Source organism: Lottia gigantea (genome assembly GCF_000327385.1).
Source record: "Lottia gigantea unplaced genomic scaffold LOTGIsca_122, whole genome shotgun sequence".
NCBI classification, from domain to species: Eukaryota; Metazoa; Mollusca; class Gastropoda; family Lottiidae; genus Lottia; species Lottia gigantea.
Window position 1 is genome coordinate 225,129 of NW_008707266.1, and position 26,760 is coordinate 251,888.

General features: G+C 34.4%; 2 protein-coding genes across 2 annotated transcripts; one reads left to right on the top strand and one right to left on the bottom strand.

Moving 5' to 3' along the window:
• Nucleotides 1–498: 498 nt before the first annotated feature.
• On the top strand, nt 499–5,037 carry LOTGIDRAFT_138118 (hypothetical protein; the record flags this gene model as incomplete). The annotated part of the gene is made up of 6 exons (XM_009048466.1): nt 499–679; nt 961–1,188; nt 1,456–1,572; nt 1,968–2,099; nt 4,065–4,295; nt 4,757–5,037. 6 exons carry the CDS (start codon nt 499–501, stop codon nt 5,035–5,037), a joined length of 1,170 nt encoding a protein of 389 aa, XP_009046714.1.
• A 4,192-nt stretch (nt 5,038–9,229) lies between these two features.
• Nucleotides 9,230–23,050, bottom strand: LOTGIDRAFT_171894 (hypothetical protein; the record flags this gene model as incomplete). The annotated part of the gene is made up of 13 exons (XM_009048467.1): nt 9,230–9,257; nt 9,311–9,495; nt 11,140–11,801; nt 12,593–12,832; nt 13,770–13,990; nt 14,623–14,779; nt 15,466–15,521; nt 17,494–17,675; nt 18,170–18,735; nt 19,678–19,917; nt 20,306–20,532; nt 20,764–20,923; nt 23,041–23,050. The coding sequence occupies 13 exons, from the start codon at nt 23,048–23,050 to the stop codon at nt 9,230–9,232; spliced, it is 2,934 nt and encodes a 977-aa protein (XP_009046715.1).
• Between the last annotated feature and the right edge of the window lie 3,710 nt (nt 23,051–26,760).

Here is a 26,760-nt window from a genome sequence, read left to right on the forward strand (position 1 = left end):
ATTGTGTAGGTATGTGTTTTCCTCCTTTCATCGCAGGAAAGACAGATTTCCCAATACATGTATTTGTTTTAACAATATAATTAATGTTTCTTCTTTTTGGTACATTCTAGACTATAGAATATCCAATAATAAAGAAGCTGCCGAATCCCCTTAATTGTGCTCCTTTGAACTTTTGGGTATTTTGAATGTTTTTCTGGAATTAAGATTTGTTGGCGTCCATTTAAGTTGTTCTGATAAAGCAGATCAGGTTTTGAGGATCCAATGGTTTCTCTCAGGCTTTACTACTAAACCTCCGTGGTATCTTTACTCTCGGTATTTCACCTGTCATTTCAACACTCATAACTTTGTACAGGATATGAAAGTAGCTCTCAAACATATTTTGTGGTTTGTTTTCCTAACACGATATATTGAAATATTCCGTTAGATCCGTCTTTGAAGATGTCGTGCCTTGAAGGCAGCAACTCATCCTTTTGCCCAAGCTGTAATGATTCAGTTTGTATGAATGGTGGACAGTGTGTTCCAGTTGGTGAAGACATACTCTGTAATTGTCCAATTGGGTACTCTGGATCGCAATGTGAAATACCTTATGACCTTTGTCAGCCGAATCCTTGCTTTAACAATGGATCCTGTTTCCAAGATGCTGGTGGATATAACTGTGCTTGTTATGATTATTTCCGTGGTATGTTTCTATATACTACTACTCTTGTTTTTAAGTATATCTTACATGTTCTATTCAGTCTAGGTATGAAGAACAAGAACCCTGTTTTCCTCTGGGTCGTTTACACTAGAATGATAATGTATGAGTAAAGGAATAAATGCTTACAGGGAGAACTGAACGATTGTGTCATTAGACAAGGTGTCATCTTATGCTATCGTGTTGGATAAAAAATTGAGATATGATGGTGGGCCTTTTTTATATACATTTTGTGTGCTACAAACAGGTTTTAACAATACTTCCAGGTGACCAATGTGAGACGTATATCAGTCCATGTGCGAAGACATCGTGCTTTAATGGTGGATCATGTTTAGATGAAGGATATGGTATATTCCAGTGTTACTGTCTACACAATTTTACTGGAGAATTGTGTGATATAAAACTGGACTATTGTGAATCTAACCCATGCCTTAATGGAATGTGTAAAAATGAGGAATATGGCTATGTGTGTGATTGTGCACATGGTTATGCAGGTGATGTTCCTTATCTAGGACTATTTTTTTAGATAGCGTTTAGATGCCCATGGTTAGAGACATCCTTCCCAATTTAACAGTCATTTAATTAAATGGTTGAAATAGTATTTCTGTTTCTGTTAATCGATATTTTTTTTATTAGTTTTCATTTTTAATATAGCCACTTCAGTTTACTGATAGACTGGGATCGTTTGAAGTTCAATTTTGAAATAATGTTATGATGATCAACACAGCCAGGCAAGAAAACAAAGATCCTTTATTTTGTAGGTAGAAATTGTGATGTAGCAATCAATTATAATTGTCGACATGTAGATTGTCAAAATAATGGTAGATGTATTGAGAACGAAGAGGGACCAAGTTGTTCTTGTGTTCGGGGATATTCAGGTACTGTGTTAATTCTCTTGTATTATTTGAAAATGAGTGTTATTGGAAATTGTCTACTCATCTGATGACTTCAGCAATAATTTCTGTTTTGTTGGTAATAATACTTTCAAATCCCTTTTCGGCATTTCATATCGTATTGGAATATTACTACAGTCATTAGAACCTTTCTTTTGAACACTCGAAACTGTTCTGTCTGTGGGTTCTAATCTTGATTATCGTGTGCAACTCCGGTGACCTTGAATAAGTCATCTTCACTTAAAATTCCAGTCGAACCAACTGTAAATGAATACGGGTAATCGGGGAAAGATCAATGCCAAAGGATTTGGCAGAAATGATCCTTAACTGTGAACCTTAGTTGTTATCCTTGTAAAATATAGATGTTTCTTACCTCGTAGGTATACGTTGTGAGGTTAATGTTGATGATTGTTCCTCTTCACCCTGTAAGAACAGTGCCACGTGTGTTGATGGCTATGATGAATATATGTGTAGATGTATACCCGGTTTCGGTGGTCGCCATTGTGAAGAAGGTATGTAACATTTAACTTCTTCCGTTTCCTGGATGGATGTTTAAAAGCATTGTGATTTTTTTTTTTCAATTTGATCGAGCATTTGCAAATCAATTTCTATAATAAATAAAGTCTGGTCTAATTTCAGGTTATTCGCTAAAGCACCAGGGTTCAAAAAGAATTGACTGCCTTATTTTAAAATTCTAAAGTTATCATTCGAGGTCACATAGCTAATCATATTTTTAGAAATTGTATCCAGTGTGCTTTATACGTGATATATATGTATATTTCATTTATAATAGTGGCACCACAGAATTTTGATCTTCAGTTAGACAACAATCTGGGTATTGGTTATGTTCGCTATCACCCATTTCATGATTCCAAGATTATAGAATTTACCATATCACTTTGGTTCCGGTCATATCAGAAAGATATTGGAGTATTATTGTCTTACACGGATAGTGATGATTTTGGAGATTTTGTTGATGTTATTTCAGTGGAAGAGAAGAATAATATTCTAACGGTTTGTATTTTCGAAACTGAATCTGATAATAAAAATATTAATTAAAGTTGTCATAAGTGAATAGGTTCGAGGGTTAGCTTTCAATAGCTTCAATTGTTAAGTGTATGATCTATTCAGTGCTTTTAGTATAAAACAATTACTTTCTTAACTTCGTAGCTGAAGTATGCCTAGGATAAAGCTATGTTAAGGATTGACAATCCAAAGGAGGTCGTCACAACGCTAATGCTGTTTGAGAAAATTCTGCAAATTGCCTCAATGGATTTACATAGCAAGGTGCACAGAAACAGAATTTAGTATATTCAGTATGTGTCAATTTTTGGCAAGAAATAAATATTCCATTCTTATTTCAGTTTTCAGTGATGGACTCGAAAGTCGTCACACCAATAGATCTTCCACGGGGCCATTGGCATCATGTTATATTAGATTGGTCTTCTAAATATGGTATCTGGAATGTCTATATCAATGGCACAATTTCAGGAAATGGTTTCAAATTCGCTCAAGGCATGTCGCTTCCCGTCCGAAGATCTTTAACATTAGGTAAATACAATCTTTTCTTTTCTTCCTAAGGCACGGGTGCATAACATTCACTAGGAATATAAAACCATAGATCATTGAGGTGGTCCAGGATGAGTAACGATCTCTTAACCATTGAGGTCGACAGGGTTCAATCTTGGTAACTAGCGACAGCTGTGATTTTTATATCAAGATTCTGCCAGTCGCAGTGTCGATCTGAGATGGGTAGTGCTCTTTCTTTTTACTTTTCGTATTGCAACATATTGTTGCTTTTTTTTGTTTAACTTAGAATTAGTTCACCACTACCCTTTCCCATTTGGTCTCATTGTCCAAGTATGTTGCAGTGTCGTATATATTATATTGAGAAAATATACTTTTATTCACAATTCTATTTTTATTGATTTAGGATTTAAAGAGGATTATTATGGTGGAACTAGAAATATCTGGAATGCCTTTACTGGTGAAATAAGCCAATTTAATATGTTTGACTCTGTCATTCCTGAAGATAAAATACATACTATATATAACAATAGCAGTTGCAGTGCTGAATTGGGAAGGTTGATTGCCTGGTCAGATTCGTTGAAAGGAATTTGTGGTGCAGTATCCGTGCGGAATCAATCTCGATGCTTAGGTAATTCTGATACAATTTTGATCTCTTTCTTAAACACTGAAACCAAATTATTATTTACAGATTCTCTATATGAATATTAGGTTGTCAACTCGTCGCAGGGAGGTTGAACGGATCCACTCTTTTTTTATTTACAAATAAGATCGTCATATTGATTGTTGAAAGTAAGAATAAGCAACCATTTTTATTTTGAGTGCGGGGGGATACCATGTCTTACAAGTGATCATTTTATTGAAACTCAAAGTTCATGTCAATACTGTGTGGGATTATTTTAGAAATGACATGAGCATTAGTTCCGGTATAAGGTAATTTTTTTTTTCAGATATAAATGAATGTATGGAATGGAAACGATGTACTGAAAACAACAGGATATGTATAGATAGACCACGTGGATATGATTGTGTTTGTAATTCAGGATTCACTGGAATGAATTGCCACGATCCTATAGATGAATGTGTACATATGAACTGTCTTAATGGAGGGTATTGTGAAGATGGTTATGGAATAAATGATGCTATCTGTGTCTGTCCTAAAGGCTTTTCAGGTACCGAAAGTCTTTATGTAAACCCTCTTCCCCCCTTCACTGCTTTTAATGCAGCTCAGTCGGTTGGATCTTTGGAATTTTGACGTCATTAAGTTCTGATATAAGTCAAATCTGCTGAACCAAGAACCTATTATCTTCTTTATGCTGTGTGATGTTGATTTATTTCAGGCAAGTTCTGTGAAATTAAAGAAAGCTGGAACTGTAGTAATTCAACATGCATTAACGGTAAGTGTTTCCATAATTATTTTCCTTGTGAATGCAAGTTATGAATCTCTCGTTATCTAACACATCCTATTGATATCGTATGATTAATGTGTTACACGTAAGTAATCTAATGCAATATTCGCAATTGTAACGTTTCATGTGACCATAAACAATTGCACGCCCTTCTTATATTATCTAAAAAAAATATTATTGTTTAGGTGTCTGTGAGGCTAATGAATGCAAGTGTCATCGTAATTGGAGGGGAGGTAACTGTGATGTACTTTATAAATCTGGTTGTGAGTTATCTCCCTGTTTAACCAACGCAACGTGTATACCAGACATCTTATCTTTAGAAGGGTTTCGGTGTGAGTGTCCGGAATCGAATGTACCATATGATAAAAACTGCAAACCATTACCTTGTGTGTTCTCTCCTTGTTTGAATAATGGTATTTGCTATGATAATTACGATGCTTCTTTTACCTGTCAATGTGTTGGAGGATTTTCAGGAACTCATTGCGAAACTGCACAAGTTATAGGTAAGTCTTAACCCAATAATTACAATTATTCAACTATCAAACTTGGTAATCTGCGATTCTCGTTTATAGTTAGTAATGTCAGATTGTATAATGCTATCGTCGTACTAACATTACCTAATAACAGTTCGTAGTGATGTATATTTATGACGTTCTTAAAATCACTATTTAGACGACCTTTTTAGTCTCATGAAAATGAGAGTGTGAACTGTGAAAGAACATCAATAGACTTTGATTTATATTGATTCCTTTGTGGACTGACCAGTGACAACAAAGATTATTTGGGCCCAAATGGGTTCATTTAAAATCTTTTGTCCACTGGTGATATGCGATTTTCTGTTCCATTTCAGAAAACAAATTAATTTCTGGGTGTAAGAGCAACCCATGTTATTTTAATGGTATTTGTATTCATAATAATGATAATTTATATTGTAAGTGTGATGATGATCATACGGGCAAATGGTGTGAAAATAGTCTGTTTATGTCATCGACAGGTTTGCTCATTTTATCACCACTGAATTAACCATGAACCCTGAACACTGTCGAACACGGTCGATATTTGCCAAGAGTTGTTGGATACACCGCAGTGCACTCGGGGTGCATGCCCATCAGGACAATATTCCAGTTCAAATATCACGAGGCGCAGTCACTGCATCATGTGGAATGTGGATCCGAATTACTACTCCTGCTTCTTCCTAATCTCCAAATTTGGCTCCATCGGCTATTTTGTAAATATTGTAAATCAAGCGTTTTTTTACCAGTGTTTTTTTTTTACGGAAAAGCACATTTAAGAGAATTCGATTCTTTTGTCAGATCATGTCTTTAAACTTTTGGTCGATACTAATATCATACAATAAAAAGTTCAAGATGAACATAAAAGTTGAATTGCTGACAAAAGTACTAGTGAAACATATTTCCATATTTTTTGATTCAATCAGATGGTGGCTTGACAACAGAAGAAGAGACAGTTCTGATATATTCATGTTTAAGTATTTTGATAGTAATAATAATAGCTACCTGCTTCATAATCTTCTGTTATTTGATCAGAAAAAGAAGAAAATATTCGACAAAGCACAGGTATACCACTAATTCTTTAGGGAATTGCTAAGCGCATAATAGAAGTGCCAAATGATAAATATCAATAGGTGATCTTTCAACATGGGATTCCGCACTGACATATCAGTTGCAGTATGTTCAGTTGCTGGATAAGCGACGCCTAACAAGTACTTCTTGTATTAACCGCAATAAAGTAAGGTTTGAAGGTTCTGAAATTAAATTGGGTGAAGGATGTCGGCAGGAACGACATTACCGACCAAATTACAAATCAAGTAATTATACGCGAAAATATTTACCAGACGTTCTAGAAATTATACAATAATATCCCTAAAATGATGTTGTAGTCATATCGAACAATTTCTTCGCATATTCCATTTAATGTTCTTTTTTAGCAGGTTACTTCCAGTACTCAATAATGAATCCATTGGTATGAGTATTCTACATAACCCTGTGTTTACAATGGAAGACGATGATGACGATGGTGATAAAGATGTTGATGGAAGACAAAGATCGGCATCTGGTACATATGGTAAGAAGCTTTTGTTCTTGTTAATTCTTTTTTTTTTAATTTGGTTACCACACTTTAGTGTTCAATGCCCAACCCTCGGCCTTACAGTAACACACCCTCTCATGCTTCCTTACCAGTATTGCACATCCTAGGTAAATGACATGCAGTATACTCCTTTCGCTAGTCATGCTTGTCGAGGTTCTGTACAACTCTCAGATTTTTTATAACAATTAATAAGAAACGAAATAAGTCAGTATTTTCTGAAAATTCTACTTATTAGACCTTGTAAAATACTAAGTATATTATAAATAGTGGTAATGCATTTGAAGAATTCAATCAATATTTAATTTCAGAAAATCCATACGCAGAGCCTCGTGACATTCCTTATATAGATGACTTTATTGATGTCAAAAATAATCAAAGTAAAGTGAAACAGTGTAATATCGAAAAGGCAGCTGAGCGTAAGAATTCTAAGTCATCCTTCAGTTCAAATCGGTCATCAGGTAAAAGTTTGAAAAAGCACGACGGTGGATATCTGACACCAATATTTACTAAAAATCAGCTGGAAAATTCGGGTGCTTCGGAGAAAAATAGAAAAGCTCTTCTACCAGCAAGCCAGAAATCTTTCAAGGGGACTAGCGAATTAGATTTTATTCCACCAAATCCACCAGAGTATGAAAACCAGCCAAAAGATAAAGGTCCTTTAGTATCTAAGAACAAACCGATAATACAATCTGAAGATAATCCAGCGTATGTCAATGATCCATCTACCAACATTGATGATCCATGTATTCGTTTACAGAACGTTATAGATACCAAACCAACTCCAAGACCAAATATTGCTAACAGATCGGTAATTCAGGGGATCCCAGCTGAAGCTTCTAATTTACCCAGAGAAAGGGGAAACATTGATAGAGCAAATCCAATATCTCCTCCAGTAGCTTCTGAAGATTCTAGAACATATCTGAAGGTTGTTGAGCCTAAACCAGGAGAGTTTCCATCTTATAAATCTAAACACTTTGAAATTGCTCCTTGCAATAGAAAGTTGCCACCGATACCAATAGAGAAGTGAAATTTTACTGTGTATAACCTTGCATGCAAGAGGCATTCCTCAAAAACTTTGTTTTGCTTACGTAAATCGCTAAAAGAATCACTTGAAGACTATTAAGACATATGTTTCTTGTTTTCTATAAGCCTAAGAAAACGTATTCTACTGTTGGTGTTTCTGTTTTGAATCGTTTCTCATGAGCATTAATATCTTTTGCTCAGCGATATCGATAACTAGATTTCCGTCAATGGAAATTAATTTGGTAGTAATATCCGTAAGGCCCGTAGCCAGACTTGATTGTTCGGAGGAGTAAGTAATATATCCGGACGGGCAATATAGTGTGGTGTCATGTTGCCGGGATGCTTTCGCCCGGTTGAATTTTTTCGAGGGGATCTGTTTTTTCAGGGATACATTGCAGCCTTTCCCTCTATAGCTACAGGTCTGATATTTGTTGGTAAATTTTGTCTTATATCTATCATGTCTTCTGTAATGCCATTGTGTCCTTTTATTATATTTTACTTGATTTCCGGTAAACTAAACGCTGAGAGTTCATCTATCAATAATAGAGAAAATAAACATAATTATGTTATTATTTCTTATCAAAATAAAGAAATATATTATCTTTTATAAATTTAATGATTTATATGATAAATATTGTTAACAGACAGAAATATATTGACATCAGGGTCAAGATGACATACCTTGAATTTTTCTTGTATGACATTTATATCATTAGGATTTCTTCTCTTTGAAAAATAAAATACATCAAATTCTTGATTTTTAACGTCTATTAATTTTCTTCTTTGAAAATAAAGTGATCAAAAGGAGGTTATACTGCCTTTAGTTGACATGTGTATCAATGAGACTTATTGCTTTAGCATGCACCATTCAAAATTCCGGAACAGTAAATTGTTATGACCATCATCATTTTACCAAGCAGGTTATTACCGACACATAACTAATAATTTTGGGTGAACAATCTCCGTTGTATAGTTTCATAAAAAAGACCTATCATATTATCAATTCTCTATAAGATTACAAAACATCGTGTCAATCTAACAAGCTGGGTGCATTTTTCTATGCTAAGAATGTCAAAATACAATTTTTGTAATTTATATACGCGGAAACCCATTACAATGAATAGCAGAAAAACTATGTTCTTATCATTAAAAAAATCAGAACAAATGGCAATAGTGATAAGAATAAGTTTCTTTTTAAACAGATGCGCCATTTTGGAGGGTTAATTTGAGTCTTGGGTATATATAAATAGACTTCTGAAGTACTAGAAATGTAGGAAAGTCGCAAAGTTCGTCCAAAAATACCTCAAACTAGGAATTTCTTATTTCTGTTAATTTTCAAAAGCAAATAATTCTGTACAGAGGTTTGATTGGTCACACATATGGCGCATATGTTCCTTTAAGATTAGAACCGAAGGTACATCAAATATTGCATAAAAACCTGGAGGACATTTTGCAAGTATAAAGTTTTAGAACAGTGCACAGATTACACACATAATGTCTAAAAAACACATAGAAAAGTATCCACATGGTCGTCAAAATATTCGTTATAAATTAAAAAGCACTATGTTAACGTTTTAATATCTGAATATATCTTTGTTATATCTGAAAGGAAAATAGATCCAAAAAGTGCCACGAATAAAATAATCCCTATGTACCCTATATTTTGAGCGGATGGTCTATTGTCGGTGGCTGACTGTTTTTTACGTCTTGTGGATGATAATTCTGCATTGTTCACTTTTAAATCTTTTCTAACTTGTTTCATTTCTTCTTCAATAGCTGTCATGTTTCTCTTTCCACAAGCATCGCAGACACAAAACTCAGATTTTGCCGCCTCTTCTGTCTGAAATCAACATAAATGTTGTTGAAATTTCCAGCCAACGAAGTAATAAAAAAGCACAGATTTCATGAACATGTACATATTCTCATAAAGAAATAATTTTAAACTTTAAACAGCAAAAGTTTAATTCAAATTTTACTTATGACAATTTTGGTGTACATGTTCAAAACCTTTCATACAATGAAGAGATCTATAAATTGATATTGGACATCAATTACAAAATAGATATTAGGAATTAAGAAACTTAGATTTTGATCGGTCTTCCGTATTTCACTTTTCTTTTTATTTATTTCTGATGATTATATCCCATTAGTTTGACTTCGTATTAGTTAGTCAGTCGTCAGGTATAATGAATCAGTCCATATTAGATTAGAGTACTTAGTACCAAGGAGTATATAGAGTTGTTAGGTGAATTACTGATTAGGGTGTAAAATGAACATTTAAAAGAGTTAACTCTATCTTTCGACATCTGTCTATTTGTCATCCATTTTCCATCACATTTTTCTTTAATGTATCAAAATCTGTGATGCATACAATACTTAGCAATTCTTATTTCTTACATTTTATTATTCCACTAGTTTCAATGGTTGCGTTGGGAATTTTAACCGATGGTTAGCTTATTATACCCGAGCTAATTACCAAACATGTGTTGACAAAATTATCTAAATAATGTACTATGACCGACATGGAAGTTAAGTTTAAACAATAATCAAAAAGCATCCCATTAAACTAGTTTTTTATTATCTTTAACAATCAAGACAAAAACATGAGTATAAGTATTTCATGGCCTGCCAACAATGACAATCAAGTTGTAGACAATAATCGTTTATTAATTCTATATTTACTTTGATTACGTATACGGTCCGTAGCCAGACTTAATTGTTCGAGGACAGCTAATATTCGGAGGGGTCAGGGGGTGTTTGTGGATCGTGGAGGTAATCCAAGTTAACCTCTCTTGTTCTTGGAACACAGCTAATATTATGTGATATAAATAGTCCATTTGGTATGAGGATATTGAATATTGATTTGTCCATATATGAAATTAAACAAAACTTTATGAGATTTTGATCATTCTTTCCGATTCCAATTGCCTTACACCCTGAAGATCGACGTGGGCGAAGAGTTGATATAAAAAAAAAAGCTAGCTGCTGCAATCAACAGGATGGTCGTAAATTGAAAGATCGAAACTCATTTAATGAAGTACCCATGTGGTAAATGACAAACGTTCATAATCCAGATACAAATATGAACAGTTCAAGTAAATAATCATGCATGAAATAGAATTTAACAATTTTCTAAATCATGCTGATTATAGCAGACGAAAAAGATCAATCAAAAATTATAGATTAATGTCATAAAAATGGCATTTCCCTGATCTTTTTATGGCATCATGCAACACGTCAACATTGCTTCTATTGTCACAAAGACTGGAATTAAAAAATGTAAAGACAATTCAGGAACAGAGATGTCTTCTTAAAAAAACGTTTAAGAGTTTCCGACGAGTTAGCCTAAATCTGTCCAAATGCCCACACATCATAACGATGACCAGTTATTGTTGCGAATAACGAGAGTTGCTAAAGTTCATGTTGGAACAATTACGAGGCTTTATCTCCTAAAGAAAATAAACATAGAACAAACCACTCTTACCGTTCCTATTGACCACGGTGAGGTGTTCGGAGATTGTGATTCGAGATTAGGTTCTGTTGTGTTGTATACTGTAGTTTGAGATCTGGTTGCAGTGGTCGCAGTTCTAGATAGTTCTGTAGTTGCATCGCTCGAAGTTGAAGTGGCCGTGTTTAAAGTTGTAGTTGGTGAAGTAGTATTAGATGACTCTCCTATAGCCAGAGATTGCGCGATTGAAGTCGTTTGTGATGTAGCTCTTGTTGTGGACGTAGTTGAATTTCTAGATTGGGTGATTGAAGATGAGAGTTGTGCTGTGGTGGTTGAATTCCTAGGAACAGTAGCATATTGAGTGGTTGTATTCGAAGTCGTGGCTTGGTCAGTTGTATTAGAAGTCCTAGTTGTTGATTTGGTTGTAGGTTGGAAAGTGATGGATGAAGTCGTAAGTTGTGTAGCCGTTGTTGTCTTAGATTCGGATGTGGTGGATGAAGTCGTGGTTTGTATAGCTGTTGTTGTAGTTACAGGTTTGGTGGTTGTTCTTGCACTTGAAGTCGCAGGATGGGTAGTTGTTGTGGATTCAGTAGATTCGGTAGTTGTGGCTATAGAATTTAGGTCGTAGATAGTGCAAGTCCGGACCTTAGGCGAACTAAACACCTGGGCTACTGTTACATCCTCCGTATACACTCGAACTGTCAAGAGATAATTATATACTATATTTTAGTGTTACTTTATGCATAGTTGGAAGAAATCGGTGTGAGCCTTGTAAGTCCGTTTCTAAATCATATTTGATCTGATGACTCAGTTGGTGAAAAAGGGTTAAAACCTATAAAACAATTGCCTTCAAAGGTGCCAGGTTAGGATTGTCTCACATTGCCCATATCACAATTAAGAATTTGCGAAGTAACCTTCAGAAGAAGGAAACAAATGACTAGAACTGTGTATCATTGTGAACAGTTGCAATGGTTACCCAATACATCTCTAGTCATTTTCTGTGATAAGTGTAGGGAAATATGATATTTACTAGATCAAACATGATATTGATTTCAATCCTTGTTCCAATCCGGGCCACTTTTTATCCCTTCTCCAGACTGGCGCACAGGACAACAGACTTCTTTAATACAAATCATAGGCATTGGTTTATTTCCGTTTCGGAATACCTTGAGAGCAAGCTAGTTTCGCCGATCTGTTTGATTTCCGGCAAAGATGATGGCTGCAAGTGAGCTCTGCACATTTGGGATTCAATAAAGCACGTTTGAACAGGGTTTCAGAACAGGTTCCACTTGTTCCAAGAAAATAGTACGAGAAGGAAATAAATGGGAACATTTTAAATGTGACATGTCCGCTTCCGTCCCGTTTGATTGAGGCCAGTATTGGAACAGACGGAACCTGTTCAGAACCCCCCAATCGAGCGCCAGTTCATAAATAAAAAAAATCGATCATGTTAGTGTGTATGAATAAAAGACTTTAAATCTATACTTACATGAATAACATCTTCGTAAATGCACACTAATTGTTCCTCCACTTTTTTCACAGAAATATGGGTCGCTGGAATGGTACAGGACACACAATTTTGAGAAATGATAGGCGTAACATTTCTTTCCATTTTTTATCTCCTTTTCACATAAATATTGACAATTCTCTCTGGTTTGTTTGTCAATTATTTGTTTATCTTCATATGCAGTCGGACAGTCTCGAATGTTTTTTTCATATGTACAATCACCTAAATGAAATATTTAATTTATTTAAATAAATATTTCCCCGATCTTAATAATGATGTATAAAAGTATCTTCAGATCATGGATAGTAACTGAAGTAATCTATACATCACAACTAGAACTGCACTTGTCAATTCTACCTGGTGGCAGTGCCAGCCTCCCGAGACTTGAGGTTACAAATAGGGGACAGACTGACTCGATAGTTTGCGATATCAGCATCCGCTGGAAGCCAACGTTAACTTGTCATCTATTAACCAACCAACTCAGTGTGGTAACTCCTCGGAAGTGTCATAGTCACAAGCCTCTGAAGGAGCGTCTTAGAGGGTTCTCCCAAGAAAACTTTCTAAAAATTAAATTGATTTGGTGCATTTTGACAATTTTTTTATTGCAAAAACATGCCAGTACCATATTTTTAAATTTGTTAAAAATGAAGTGGGGGTACAATTTTCCAAGGATGCAACATCCACCGAAATGGAGTCACCACTGATTCTTAACTAGCAAATGAAAACAAAAACAACTATTTTTCTACGCAAAGATACAGCAGTTTGAAACAAAATATTTCTAGAATAATATTTAACTTAAACTATGGCATGTAAAAATTTCCATTTAATTACCGTCAAGAGTGTATTACTAAAAATTGTTGATTACCAATCGATCATATGAGTATTTTACATTCGTTGGAATATTATTGATTGCCATTAAAAAACATTTACATTATAAAGTGTTTTCAAGTGGTCTGCACGACAATTTGTAAAAAATTTATAATGACATAGGGTTTATTGTTATAACTGTTTGAGGACAGGGTCTTGGACTGGCCCATTGGTAAGTTCTTATTTAAAACTCAACTTTGCAAAAACGTCACAGTTCTTGTGACGTATTCTTGATATGGTGTTAAATCAACAAAAATAAACAACATATTTTAGGGAATTAATAACAACGAACCCTTTGGTATGTCACAAATGAAACTACTTTCCTGGGAACAGTCTTCTCTGTACCAGAGGCGAGTGTCTTTCTTGACGAGAATACATTGTTTATGACTTTCTTGTTTGAATCCATTGTCCCAATTACTCCACGACAATGGTTGACAATCAGCAAATTTAAAATCGGACTCCCATCGAGCATTAGGATCGTCTGTGTTTAAACCTATCCAAAAATCGTCATTCCTACAATAAATATAAAGGATATCATTATCACCAACTTAAGATATATTACCGCCACCAGACCAACACTATATTTTGATTAGTCGAGGATTTAGTTCTCAACCAATGATATTCATCAATACAATTGGCGGGACAGTGGAAAACCTGATTTAGGGCTCATAAAAGTGTAATTTTAAAATACAAGTTATATCTCTACTGCCAGCAAAGTTAAAAGTTTAATTTTTTTTTTAGGTTTTTTTTAATTGAATTGGAAAAACAGCCTCCAAATAGTACTTTTGTTCTTAGAATGTCTTTGCGTTGATAAGATGATAATTGTTTGTAAGTTTACATTTAAGAGAAACATTTTTCTCTCCTCATCCCATAAAAGTTCCAAATTTTGGCTTAATATTGTCAAATCAAGTGCTCATGTTTATATTTTTATCAAAGCAAATACACTGTAAGACTAACAGTACTATTTTAAGACTGCTATTCAATTTCTCATAAAAAAAAATAACGGACAAGATTAAAAAAACAAAGCTTTTTACTTTTCTCAGACAATAGAGCTTTATTTCCTGTAAAAATATGAAATGTTGAACGAGAGTTTGAACGACAGAAGCTATAAGATAGTAAGAAGCTAGTTAAAAATTATTTCTTACGGGTCTTTGTTCATTAATCTCTCCAGCGCTAAATCTTCTTCTTTTGAATACAGTTTTAATAATTGACCTCCGTCCTGTTTACATTTTACATAAGCATCATTCCATGATGTTTTTTGGGTATACAATACAAATTCTCGAAGTAAACAATACGATACATCTGAGCAAAAGAAACAAATTATGATAAAAAGAGGTTTTAGGCGCTAATATACATGCTAGGGCGTCACACGTATCGCAACAAATTAATTAAATAATAAAAACAAAACTATTTACTAGGAAGTTACATAAATAAACTAACGATCCGAAATGCAAACAACATATTGGCGAAACATTGATAGCAGCTAATGAACTTTTAACATGAGGAAGTATATCAATCATAGGTGAGTATGTAAATGTGGTATAAGATGTCTACAGATCTACAAATCTTAGAATATTAGACCTGAAATATTTAGAATTCAGTTGTTATGAAATATTAATATCGTTCAGTTATTCCCTTAAATATACTCATGGTTATTAATCGCTGTAAAAGTTTCCTTATCTGACCGTATCTGTAGATAATGCCATGATGTCGGAAAGGCGTACTAACTTCAAAACACAAAAGCGAGTCACGAAAAGTGTCTTTGGGATTGTTGCATAGAGCCCAGAGTGAAATAATTTTGAATCAAAACATATTATCCCACATATTTTAAAAATCGGTCCGATATAAATTGACATCTAAATATCCAATGCGTTCAAAATTAGGACCGATTGATATCAGATTTTGTTTTGTCATATTCGTTTTGACAACTGTAATCCCAATTTGTAGAATCAGTCTAGAAATACTGTTAAATATCTGTAAAGTCTTACCTGTCATAAAGAAAAGTAAAAATACAAGCAATGGAGCTGCACAAATCCGTAACATACTTTAAAAAAATGTTGTCTTCAAGTGATTACATTAAAAGTTCGTTTAGAAAATAACGTAGTTCAAGATTGAGTTTAATGGCATGAAAAAAGAAAACAATTAATCACTAATGTAGAAAAATTCTCTTCAATCCAATCGTTTGAAAAATAGAAAAAACAACAATAGACCCATGTCTTTGTATATAAAAAACAAACCTCGTTCAATTATTCAGGTCAGATTCCTCGCTTCTTCGAAACGACAGCGACTTGTGTCCTTTGATCGTGATTCAATGAATTCGCATGGCAGAAGTAAAATTCAAACATTATTTTTACTCACTTTAATTTTCTTTCTTGCAAAGTTGATAAGCACAGAACTCTACTAGGTACTAAGATTTCTGTTCAATTCACGAGTTAATTTAAAGTGGTGTTTATAGCCCAACAAATGTGGCCCTTTCTGTTCCTCGGACGTGATATACGGATGGAGAATTTTCACCATGACAAAAGCCAAATTTGGCATAACTTTTGGAATCTGTACTAAACATTTTATGCCATTGTGTTGATATCCCATGCGTATATCGCGCTCGAGGAACGAGTAGGATTAGATTCGCCTGACCATTGTGTTTGAAGCACTGTTACTTATCTTAAAATCATGTTGGTAAGCAATTAATTATTAAACATCGACCATGAATCACTTGTTGTTAAACTTCTACTTTTCTACGTCTGTGTGCAGTTTGCAGATATCATTGAATGTAAAATCATTGCATCTTAAGGAAAGTTCTTCCTCATCGGATATTTTTCAAACGCTTTACTTTTGTGTAAAAACAAACTTTATTTACAGATGTTAATTAAAGAACAAACTTTTGTCAGTTATGTACAGTGCTCTCTCCTTAAAAAAACAATATAATAAATATAATGTAAATATTCAATTATGCTCCTTTCTACATATATATAAATTTAAGGTGATAAAGCGTTCGAAGATTCACTCAAAACCGACAGCTTAAAGTTAAAATGGATGTACTTGTGCCAAATAAAAGGGGTTTTAGTAAAAGGTTTATGGATTGGTTTCGTGCATGAAAATACAATTTACAATCAGTGGATAAATGTTGGTTAGCTTCTTATTAATGGCAAAACTACAAACGGATGTGATAGCTGATATTTGCTTATATCCTTAAATGTCCACGAGAGATGGAGGCGGCAGTGAAGAATTTATTTTTCAAGTGCCAAGCGAGAATGAACTTTTTCTCAGTAGGTATTAAAAGAAATTTCAGCTTGTGACAAAGAACAGCATGCCAATTTTCGTTTCGTTTTTTTTTTTAATTTTTTGTGACGATCGTACTCTTCAACATTTGTCGAATTAACCTTTTGACCCAGCGTGATTAAACCAATCAAATTTACGCCTTCTCCAGCTTTGGCGTTTGTGGGAGATTGGAGGAATTTGATTAGTTAAAGTAGATGTCATCAGATTAGGTCAAAAGGTTATTTTGACGAATGTCAACATCAAGGATGTATACATAAAATTGTAGTAGAGTTCCATAAGCATTGGACATTTCCCAGTATTCGTATAGTATGAAATGCATATATATATATATTAATAAAATGTTGTAGTTATAAAATAATCAAGGTAACGAAAGCTTATCAAACATCTTCCTTAAAATAATAACTAACTTATATTAAAAAAAATCCTCTAGAGGTGTGAATTAATGAAAGTTGAATTTTGTAAAATCAGAAGTGATTTTTTAAGCAGAAACGAAGCATGACTGAAGCCTCAAGTAAAATACAATGTTAGATTTAATGACTTGAAACATCACTGATTTCACATTTTCAAGCAAGCACATCTTACATCTGACATTGAATACTTCGGAAGATTACATTAATATATTGCAAAAGTGTTCAAGAAGCTATCGAAAAATCCACCTTATATCGGTATAAATCTTATGAATGTCTGAAAAACAAAGAGCTCCAAATATTCCCACTATCATGAACACTCCTATGTACCCTATATTTTGAGCAGAAGGTCTCTCGTCTGCGGCTGATTCTTTTTTACGTCTGGTAGATGATAATTTTGCGTTGTTCACTTTTAAATAGTTCATTACTTGTTTCATTTCTTCTTGAATTGATGTGAGATTTCTTGTACCACAAATATCACATATACATTGCCTTGTATCTGTCGATGTTTCCTGAAACATTGATGTATAGAGCATGTTTTGAATATCTAAAAGGGGTTTGTAAGGGGCTTGCGTGCGAATCTAGACGGGGTTGGAGTTCGATCTCAACTTAATCGGGATAACTACATTTAACTGCACTTTTACTCTCGTTTCCTGCATCAGTTACACAGGTCAAGTGAAGGGTGGCTGAAATGGAAGCCTTCTGGTCATTCAGGTGGGACAATAAACCCATGCCCAATGGATATCGGAAAGCGAGAAAGAGAAAGCGGCATATTGCTTCCATGCAAATGACCTCTCAAGTATTGTGTATGGCACTGATCGCCACCAGTATCATTTCAATATCTAAAAGCACGTTCAAGCAAGTGCAATATAGTCACTTCAAATAAAAAAAAAGTACCTAATATCCCAGAGCCAGTGCTGACTGGGACATAAGTTATAAAAACATAATATAAAAATAATCTTTTAAACTTAAGCTACATTTTCTGTAATTTAAATATTATGATTACCTGTGATGTTTGGGTGCTTTGAATAAACGAGGATGTTGCCACAACAAAGCTTGTGCTAGTAGTTGGGGGTAAATTAGTGGTTGTCGTTGATGGTGGTTTAGTTGTGGTGCTTGATAGTGAATTGGTTGTAGGTATTGTAATTGGTGGCTGAGTCGGGCTGGTAGTAACCGTAGCATTCGCTGATGTTGTGGTTGTAGTTGGCGATGGGGTGGTTGTTGTCGTTAAGCTTGTGGTAGTAGGACTAGTAGGTGGTGGTAAGGTAGTGGCCGTAGTATTTGGTGAAGTAGTGGTTGTTGTTGTTGGTACTGTGGTTGTTGTAGTACGTTCAGCCGTAGTGGTTGGCGGCTGAGTCGTGGTCGAGGGTGTAGTCGTAGTGGTTGGTTGTTCAGTTGTAGTCGTAGTGGTTGGTTGTTCAGTTGTAGTAGTTGGTGGTTGAGTCGTAGTTGTTGGCGATTGAGTTGTAGTAGTAGTTGTTGTTGTGGTAGGCGGTACATAACTCGTACAAGTTCGTGCATTCGGGCCAGCCTTTGTATTCGCAGATAAAGGTTTCTGGTTACTCGTTTCATCTAAAGAGAATTGGATGTCAAAAAAGTTACAAAATAATCAACCTAATTGAGCACATAATACCAAGAAATAGACTTAATTTTAGCAATATTTCTTAGACAAGTACCCATTTTCCGAAAGTAGTATGAATTCAGAAAATGTACGTATAGTCCATTTCATATGGGTCCCTCACACCATAGCGTTCCGGTCAACGTTCTCTGAACGTTCTAATTGTTCAAACATCTGGCGTCTGATTAACGTGTGCCTAACGCATGACTAGCGTAGCACGAGAAGCGTAAACAGCGACCAAGCAAGATTAGCGTGTGCTAACGTGCCACTGGCGCGCGACGAACGATTTGTCAACGTGTGAATAACGACAGAATGGCGTCTTGCTGGCGTGTTAATTTTAGTCACACGCTGCGTGCGCCAGGGGACCGTTAAACGGTTCCACGAACGTTCTTAAACGTTATTCAGCGTTTAAAATTAAACGTTGAAGAACGCTGGTCTCAGTGAGAACTTTTGTGCATGTTCGAAACTTTTTTTCCTGACCAGCGTTCTCACTAGCGTTCACACAACGCTCTTCTGGCGCTAGCCCAGCGACCGGGAACTACCAACGTTTCCTCAAACGTCATAGAACGCTGACCAGAACGTCATGGTGTGACGGCCCCATAAAGCTTCGTTAGTGTAAGGATAATCGAAGGCAACAGATGTTCAGTTTAGTACTATTCTCGGTAAATCGTGTATTGATTCATGTAGAAGTCTAGGGAGTTGGTTCCTTTTAAAAATTGCCCTGATCGGTAAATGTCAAGATTGCTATTTTTGTGAAATTATCAAATTTTACACAATTTCCATTCTAACATCAAAACTTTTAATTCGTTTCGTTGGCTTAAATGCATCCCTTTACAAGTTTTATATTCTTATTCCTGTGCAATACTACTGAACTAGAGCTTCCTTCTTTAACTTACACGAGTAACACCTTCGTAGATGAGTATTTGTGTTTCCTGATGCATTATCACAGAAATATGGATTCGTTGAAAAATATAGCACGCAGTTTGAATCTAGACTATATGCAAAACAGTGTTTGCTATTCATAATTTCAGTGTCACATTTTTCACGACATTCACTGCCACTATTGGACACAAATGGTTGTGTTACTCCTCCAGAACTTACACAATCTGAGTTTACAGATTCATATGTGCATGGACCTGAAAAGAAAGAAGATTACTTTTCGTCTTCCTGTTCAAAGAGTATAATGCATAGAATTCAGAGAAAATTTAATTGAGAATTGCAAAGAAGAAATTATTTTATCTTCATCAAATGCCAATTGTTTTTTTTTTATATCATTCTTTATAATATATTTCTATAGCGAACGTTTGAAAATGGCGTTGCTCCGACTAATGCTGTATTGTTATGTTAATTTCTCATGGGACGTTTCGTTTAATGTTGAATGTTCAAGAGTTATTACCCTTGGCGTACACAATATGTGTACAGCTTTTTATGTTTTTTATCGCATTCGCTTGACGTGTTTTTAACAGCTTGGCATTCCGTTTTAAACCAATTCATTGTTTTTGTTACTAAAATATACAAACTCACCCTCTAGTTTTTCGCACAGAAAATATTTTTCAGTCGAACAAACTTCTCTATACCATGTCCTTGTGTCCTTCTTTGCTACAACACAGCCCTTTTCCCCTTCGCTTTTGAAACCACCCTCCCATTTAGTCCATGATGTAGATATACTTTGACAATCAGCATACACAAAGTCATTTTCGTTGCCCGTACTCGTACTATCTGAGTTCAATCCAATCCAAAAATCTTCGCTCCTGAAATGAGTTCATTGATATTATATTTTTAGAAATATGATATTGTGTCTTGTTATAATATTAATAATAATAATATTAATCGTCATTGTATGACTTGTCATGATGATAATAATGGTCACTCAATAATAATAATAACAACCAGTGTGTGATTTGACATAATCATAATAAACAGTTGCTATATAATAATACACATAATGATAATAATAATAATGCGACATTATTCCAACTTACGGACCACCCCCGAGCCACTTATCGAGAGCTTTATCATCTTCTATGGAATAGTATTTCATAAGTTGTCCACCATCAGCAACACATTGTGCATATGCTTCATTCCATGTTGCTTTGATTTTATGCATCACTAGTATTCGCCTAGACAAAGACATGGAATAATCTGAAATCATGAAATTAAATCAATTATTATATTTGAACCTTCTCTGCTCACAGTGTTGTTGACTCTAAAGATTAACCACCCAACCCACCAAAATGCGATAGTAAAATCTATGATCTAATGTATAGGAAGATTACAAGATAGCTTGTCAGGCAAAGTAATGTACGCCTACTGGCATCTTTGATTTTAAATAAAAAAATATTTGGCAGTACATTAACATGACACATGACGAGCAAATGTCCGTATTCTCCAGAGACACAATTTTTTGATGGGTCATATTAAGTTTTTATTTCAAATGAATTTGTATAAGCTGTGATATTTATATATTTTTTATTTTTTTCATTTAAAAGAATTTTATAAATATAGAAGATAGCTTGCCAGGCAAGGTAATATACGCCCACTAGCAGCTTTGATTTTGAATAAAAATATTTAGCAGTACAGTAACAATCACCAGTATGAAATATTCAACTTTCAGTCATACACTTCTTTTGAATTCTTTAGGGCGATACTGAATAATATATTAAGTATCGCCCTAAAGAATTCAAAAGAAGTAATAATATATTAAGTATGAGTTATTTCCTTTGTTCTTGAAAACATGTTCAATTTTTAGCTTGTGAAAACTCTAGAAGGCAAATATTCAATCTTCAGCACGGTACTGAATAATAAAACCAAGTTTGGTCAAAATCCGGCAAGAATCAAGGCTTTTAGTGTTTAAGAGCTAAAATTTGAAAGCGTTTTCAAGAACGAGGTAAATAACTCCTATGAAACATATTTAGATTTTTTTTTAGTTTCAATAGGGATTATCCATGGGTGATAATAAACAATTTCACCAAGTTTCGTCAAAATCTGTCATGAATTGAGCCTTCTAGAATGTTTACAAGCTAAATATTGAACGCGTTTTCAAGAACAAGGGCAATAACTCATACTATTTTTCGATTTTTCTGATAGGCTTTATCCTTGGATGATAACAAACGCTCAAGCCAAGTTTCGTCAAAGAATTGTGTCTTGTAGAGTGTTTACGAGGAATTGTGGACGGACCGACAGACCGAAGGACGGACGAACGGACGGATATGGGTGACGACAATATACGCCCCCCATTTCAAGTGGGCGTATAAAAAGGATACGCAGTTAAAACTACATGGTCTCCGTCTAAGGTATTATTTTAACAAAGCGGTGTACATAGTGATCTAAGCACAATCAAACAAAGTCTTATGTTGTCAATCAGTGCAAAATTGTCCGATCATCGTTAAAATCGACATGCATCATCTTTTATCTGCTGGGTTTTGCAGCAACATTTTCCTGGGAAATAATGTAATGTACAAAATTGTCACTCATGGCGCCCAAACATTTTTTTTTATCATTTAAGGGAGGTAACTTGAACGAACATATCGATTCATTTTTAGATTATTTTATTATAACTATCAATAACTGCGAGAAAAATATATGATTAAATGCTCATAAAGGACTTATCATAATCCTCATTGATATATTAAATACTAGGCCTTGACAATATTGATCGAGAATTTTTATTCTTTGAGACCTAATAGCTTTCTTTCTTACGTTGTTAATTGAAAACAAAATCCTTTACATCGACATTAACCTACTTTTGTTTTATTTCCAACTGTCGGGGAATCTCACATGCACAATCTTTGTCACAAGGGTCTGGAACCACGAAGATGGGAAAATGCTTTGGCTTGTTATTTAAAAAATATTCGACAAGTGAAATAATATTTTATAATGGGATTAAAAGCTTCTCTTCTGTCCCACGGTTCAGATAGCTCGATTGTGGCAAATCAGTCTAAAACAACTTGGCCAAATATGACTTGAGGACGATATTGAATTTAACCTTACTCCATTGTTTATTTTCTAAAATCAAATATTGAGCCCTCTAGCAGTTCCGTCAAAAAGTTTGAATGGTCGAATCTTATTGGACGAAAAAGGTTTTCTATGGAATAGCTACCATGTACCATAAAACCGACGATTTACTCTGCGTCAGCCTTAATGTCGCTTGCTCGCTATTTCGATCTCAAGATGTGAAATGTATATTACCTCCAAAAATGACTTAAAATTGAAAATTTTAAATTTAACCAAAATTAGTTTTTGTTCATCAGTTGACTTACCTGGTGTCATAACTATACAACAGAATCCTTCTATTTTACAATAAATCCATAACACTAAGTAATAATTCATTAAACTAAGTAATTTTGAAACATGTTTAGAAGAGTGTTTCAATAAATATTTAGTTTAATGGATATATTGTCTTATATAGAGATTCTATTCTTTAGTCAGGCAGCTGGAAAGTTCAACTGATGAATATATATGAAAATGAAAAATAAAAAATACAACAATTACCCGCAAATTGTAAAGATATAACAAGTATTCCAATCAAATAGAACATATAATCCATCATGAATTTTTTTAAATCCAGCAAGTGATACACATGGTTTGAAACTTTTCTAGACGAATGGTATACAAAGTTAAAAAATCGTATCCTTATTTAATCATGTAATAGCAACTAGATTATGGTAACAGCCAATAGGGAGTAAAGTAAACCAAATGATCTACAACGCTATGTGGTACCCATAAATAATATTGATCACTGCTTCGCCTAACTACGCCAATAACCTCCAGTAATTTAAATGGTATATAATTTCAACATTTATGCTTTCATCCAATCCAATAAATTGTCAGAACTGAACCCCGGTTGCCTCTCAGGTATTTCATTTAACTATTAAACACGGCTGGATGCAATCTATCAAATTATGTATTGATCAAAAATATCTTGACATATTAAGTGTCGATTAAAGCGTACTTGATACCGTGAACAATATAAATTAAATACTAAATAAAAGATAAGATAATGAAGATAAATTGTTACGTCCAACGTTTCTGATCTCATTAAGGAAATTTCAAGGTATTCGTATAATGTTTTCTAACCATGAAAAAATATCGAGGTTTGTTGCGGCCGCCCATGTTCATTCATCTACAAGAAGCACAAGAAGCTGCGGTGTTCATCCGATCACAAATTAGCTTTATATGTACTTTCTATATTGATGAGAATTTGAACTGGTTTAAATCACTATCAACAAGTTAATGGTGTGTATGGGGGATCTGAATGTTATCATTAAATTTGTGAGGGCGAGAAACCTTTGTGACAAATCCGTGAAAGCTGAAAATACATCTGGGGAATAGGAGTTGCATAAATTAACCGAGTACTAATGAAATCAGTAACAACATATTGACGAAATATTGGTAGCATTAAATCTCCTCATTTAAGTCCGGCGCACACACGATCCATCAGATCGGCAGAATTTATTCTGTTCTGATGGCTCGTGACAGTACAGTAACTGTATGAACTATTCAACCTTCAGACATACACTTCTTTTGAACTGAATAATATTACTAATTAATGTGATAACAAACTCTCACACCAAGTTTTGTCTAAATCTGCCTTCTAGAGTTTTTACAAGCTAAAAATTGAACACGTTTTCAAGAACAAGGGCAATAACTCGTACTAAATATTTTCGATTATTCTGATTTTAAATTGGGGTCATCCTTTGTTGGTTACGAACACTCGTACCAAGTTTCGTCAAAATCAGTCAAGAATTGTGCATTATAGAGTGCTAACGATCAATTTTGGACCGGCGGACGGACATTGGTGACAATATACGCCCCCAATTCACGTGGGCGTATAAAGAAAGGCTACAGACTAGAGAGGTAGTACAGTAGATAAATCTCGAAAAGTAAAAATCGTTTATTTTCCTTTTCCGCCTTTCGAGTCGAGACAGGTTTACAATGAAACAGCTTAATTATAATATTTACTTTCTCAACATATCCGTTCTAACCACAAAGCCAAAAACTATTTTTAGGAAGTCTCATTATCTTGTATGTTATTATATGTTTATCCTGTATTGTTTTGGAATATTAAAATTTTAAGATTGATCGCCTGATTGTATTTTAATGCCTTAAATGTGATTGAAAATAACGAGCTAAAATTAATTTAAGTTTCAATCAATTCAAGAATGGTGTTGTATTTCCTTATGGTAGCCTTTGCTCCGAACGTCACCCTAGGTCATTAGTAAAAAGATACATTGTAAAACCTTTACTCCCACTGTGATCATGTTGAGTGACTTCTAATGTAATTAATGTACGAAACTGTATTTTATTGTATTATATTCCTTAAATCCTCAATGATGCAGGTAAGAGGGACTAGCATGGAAAATACGTCTAGTCGTTCGGATGGGACAATAGTGCGGTCCCGAGTACAGGTTGTGCGTGTGAGATCCTTCGACAGATGAAAGTCAAATAAGAGTAATGCCGCTCTCCTAGCAAAATCTTTCCCATTGCACTGTATGGGGTTTTCCATCTTCATAAGATGTATAAAAAAGGAGGTGAAACTCTATCTTTCCTATCTTGCAAGTATTTGTAGAATATATTGGAAGGGTTGCATCCAGAATTGATCACATGTTTAAATATAACCATCATGTCTTTACTTGTGAGGTAGACACTTCATGACACATAATACATATAAAATCATATTTTTGAAACCGCATCTCAATTTGTTCAAAAGGGTCGTGTAATGTATGTTGGAAAATAATGTGTCCCTTTAATCCTCTAAGGAAATGTATTCTTACTAAATTAATTTACTAATTTAAATTTTCTTGAAATTGGTACAGTGCAATAGAAACTAAGTGTCTCCATAACAGATTACATATGGCAAATTCCTTGGAAACTTATAACAGGGACTGTGGAGATAAAGGGCTGCTGCACTAACTGAACTGACTTGTCAATTTATCCTATTTATATATTTTGTTAAGATTATTGAGTTTATGTAGAGTCGATATTATTGGTCCACAATTTCCTAATGACATTCATTAATTAATTATAACATAAACAGCACTTATACCTATATTTCTAGTATGTTAATTGTCTTGTGTTATTGAACAGAATTGGCAGTGGTCCTGTTGCGTACTTAAAGGGGTTGTAAAGAGGTATTCTAAATATTTCATGTACATCGGGGACGCTAATATCATCAATTTGCACCATCCCAATTGACGAATTCAATATATCTATTGAATTTAGAAAGTTAAATATAAGATATAAATATAAATATAATATAAGTTGGGCTTTCAGACGAACCAATCTCATGTATTTAGTGATAGTTCTCTGAATGTATTATTTACTATTCTATTGAACGTCTTGCCAAATACTATTGTTCAGAAATATCTGTAAGCCTTTTATTGTTGTATTGATCATTCTTTGTTAATTTCCAGACCAAGAACAGGAAAATAATTTAAAAACCGTTTAATGGGTTTTAAAGCTCTGTAAAATATAAGTTTGAAAAATTACATCGTCCTTTCTTTTCTCAAAAGAATCAGTATTTGGTTCCGAAAGGCTATCCTTGCAGTAAAGTGTCTACACAACATAGCGATTACTAGTTGAGTATGGTTGCGAATAATGAAAGCGGTTATGAGATCTTAACGCAACTCACAACTGGTGATCGCTCTGGTGTGAGAGGACCTTAAGAGCTATAGAAGGTGTGTTGTTAATTTATTGCACAGAACTTAATTGGGTTGGAAGAGATAATGCTGGTATAAATAAGGAAATTTTCTATATTTTCGCCGATCATTCCAACTCCCATCTACATGACATTTCTCATTTCATGTTTTGTTTGTATCCTTTGAACACATACGATTTGATCTGCCAGTGTAGTGACAGTTCTGCATAGCTGTTTGCGTGGGTCTTAGCACCGCAAACTGTATCATAGACATAAACATTTATATATTCGGTTTGGGCATTTCAAACATAAAGGTTGTTCGAGATTTTATTTAATAAATAGT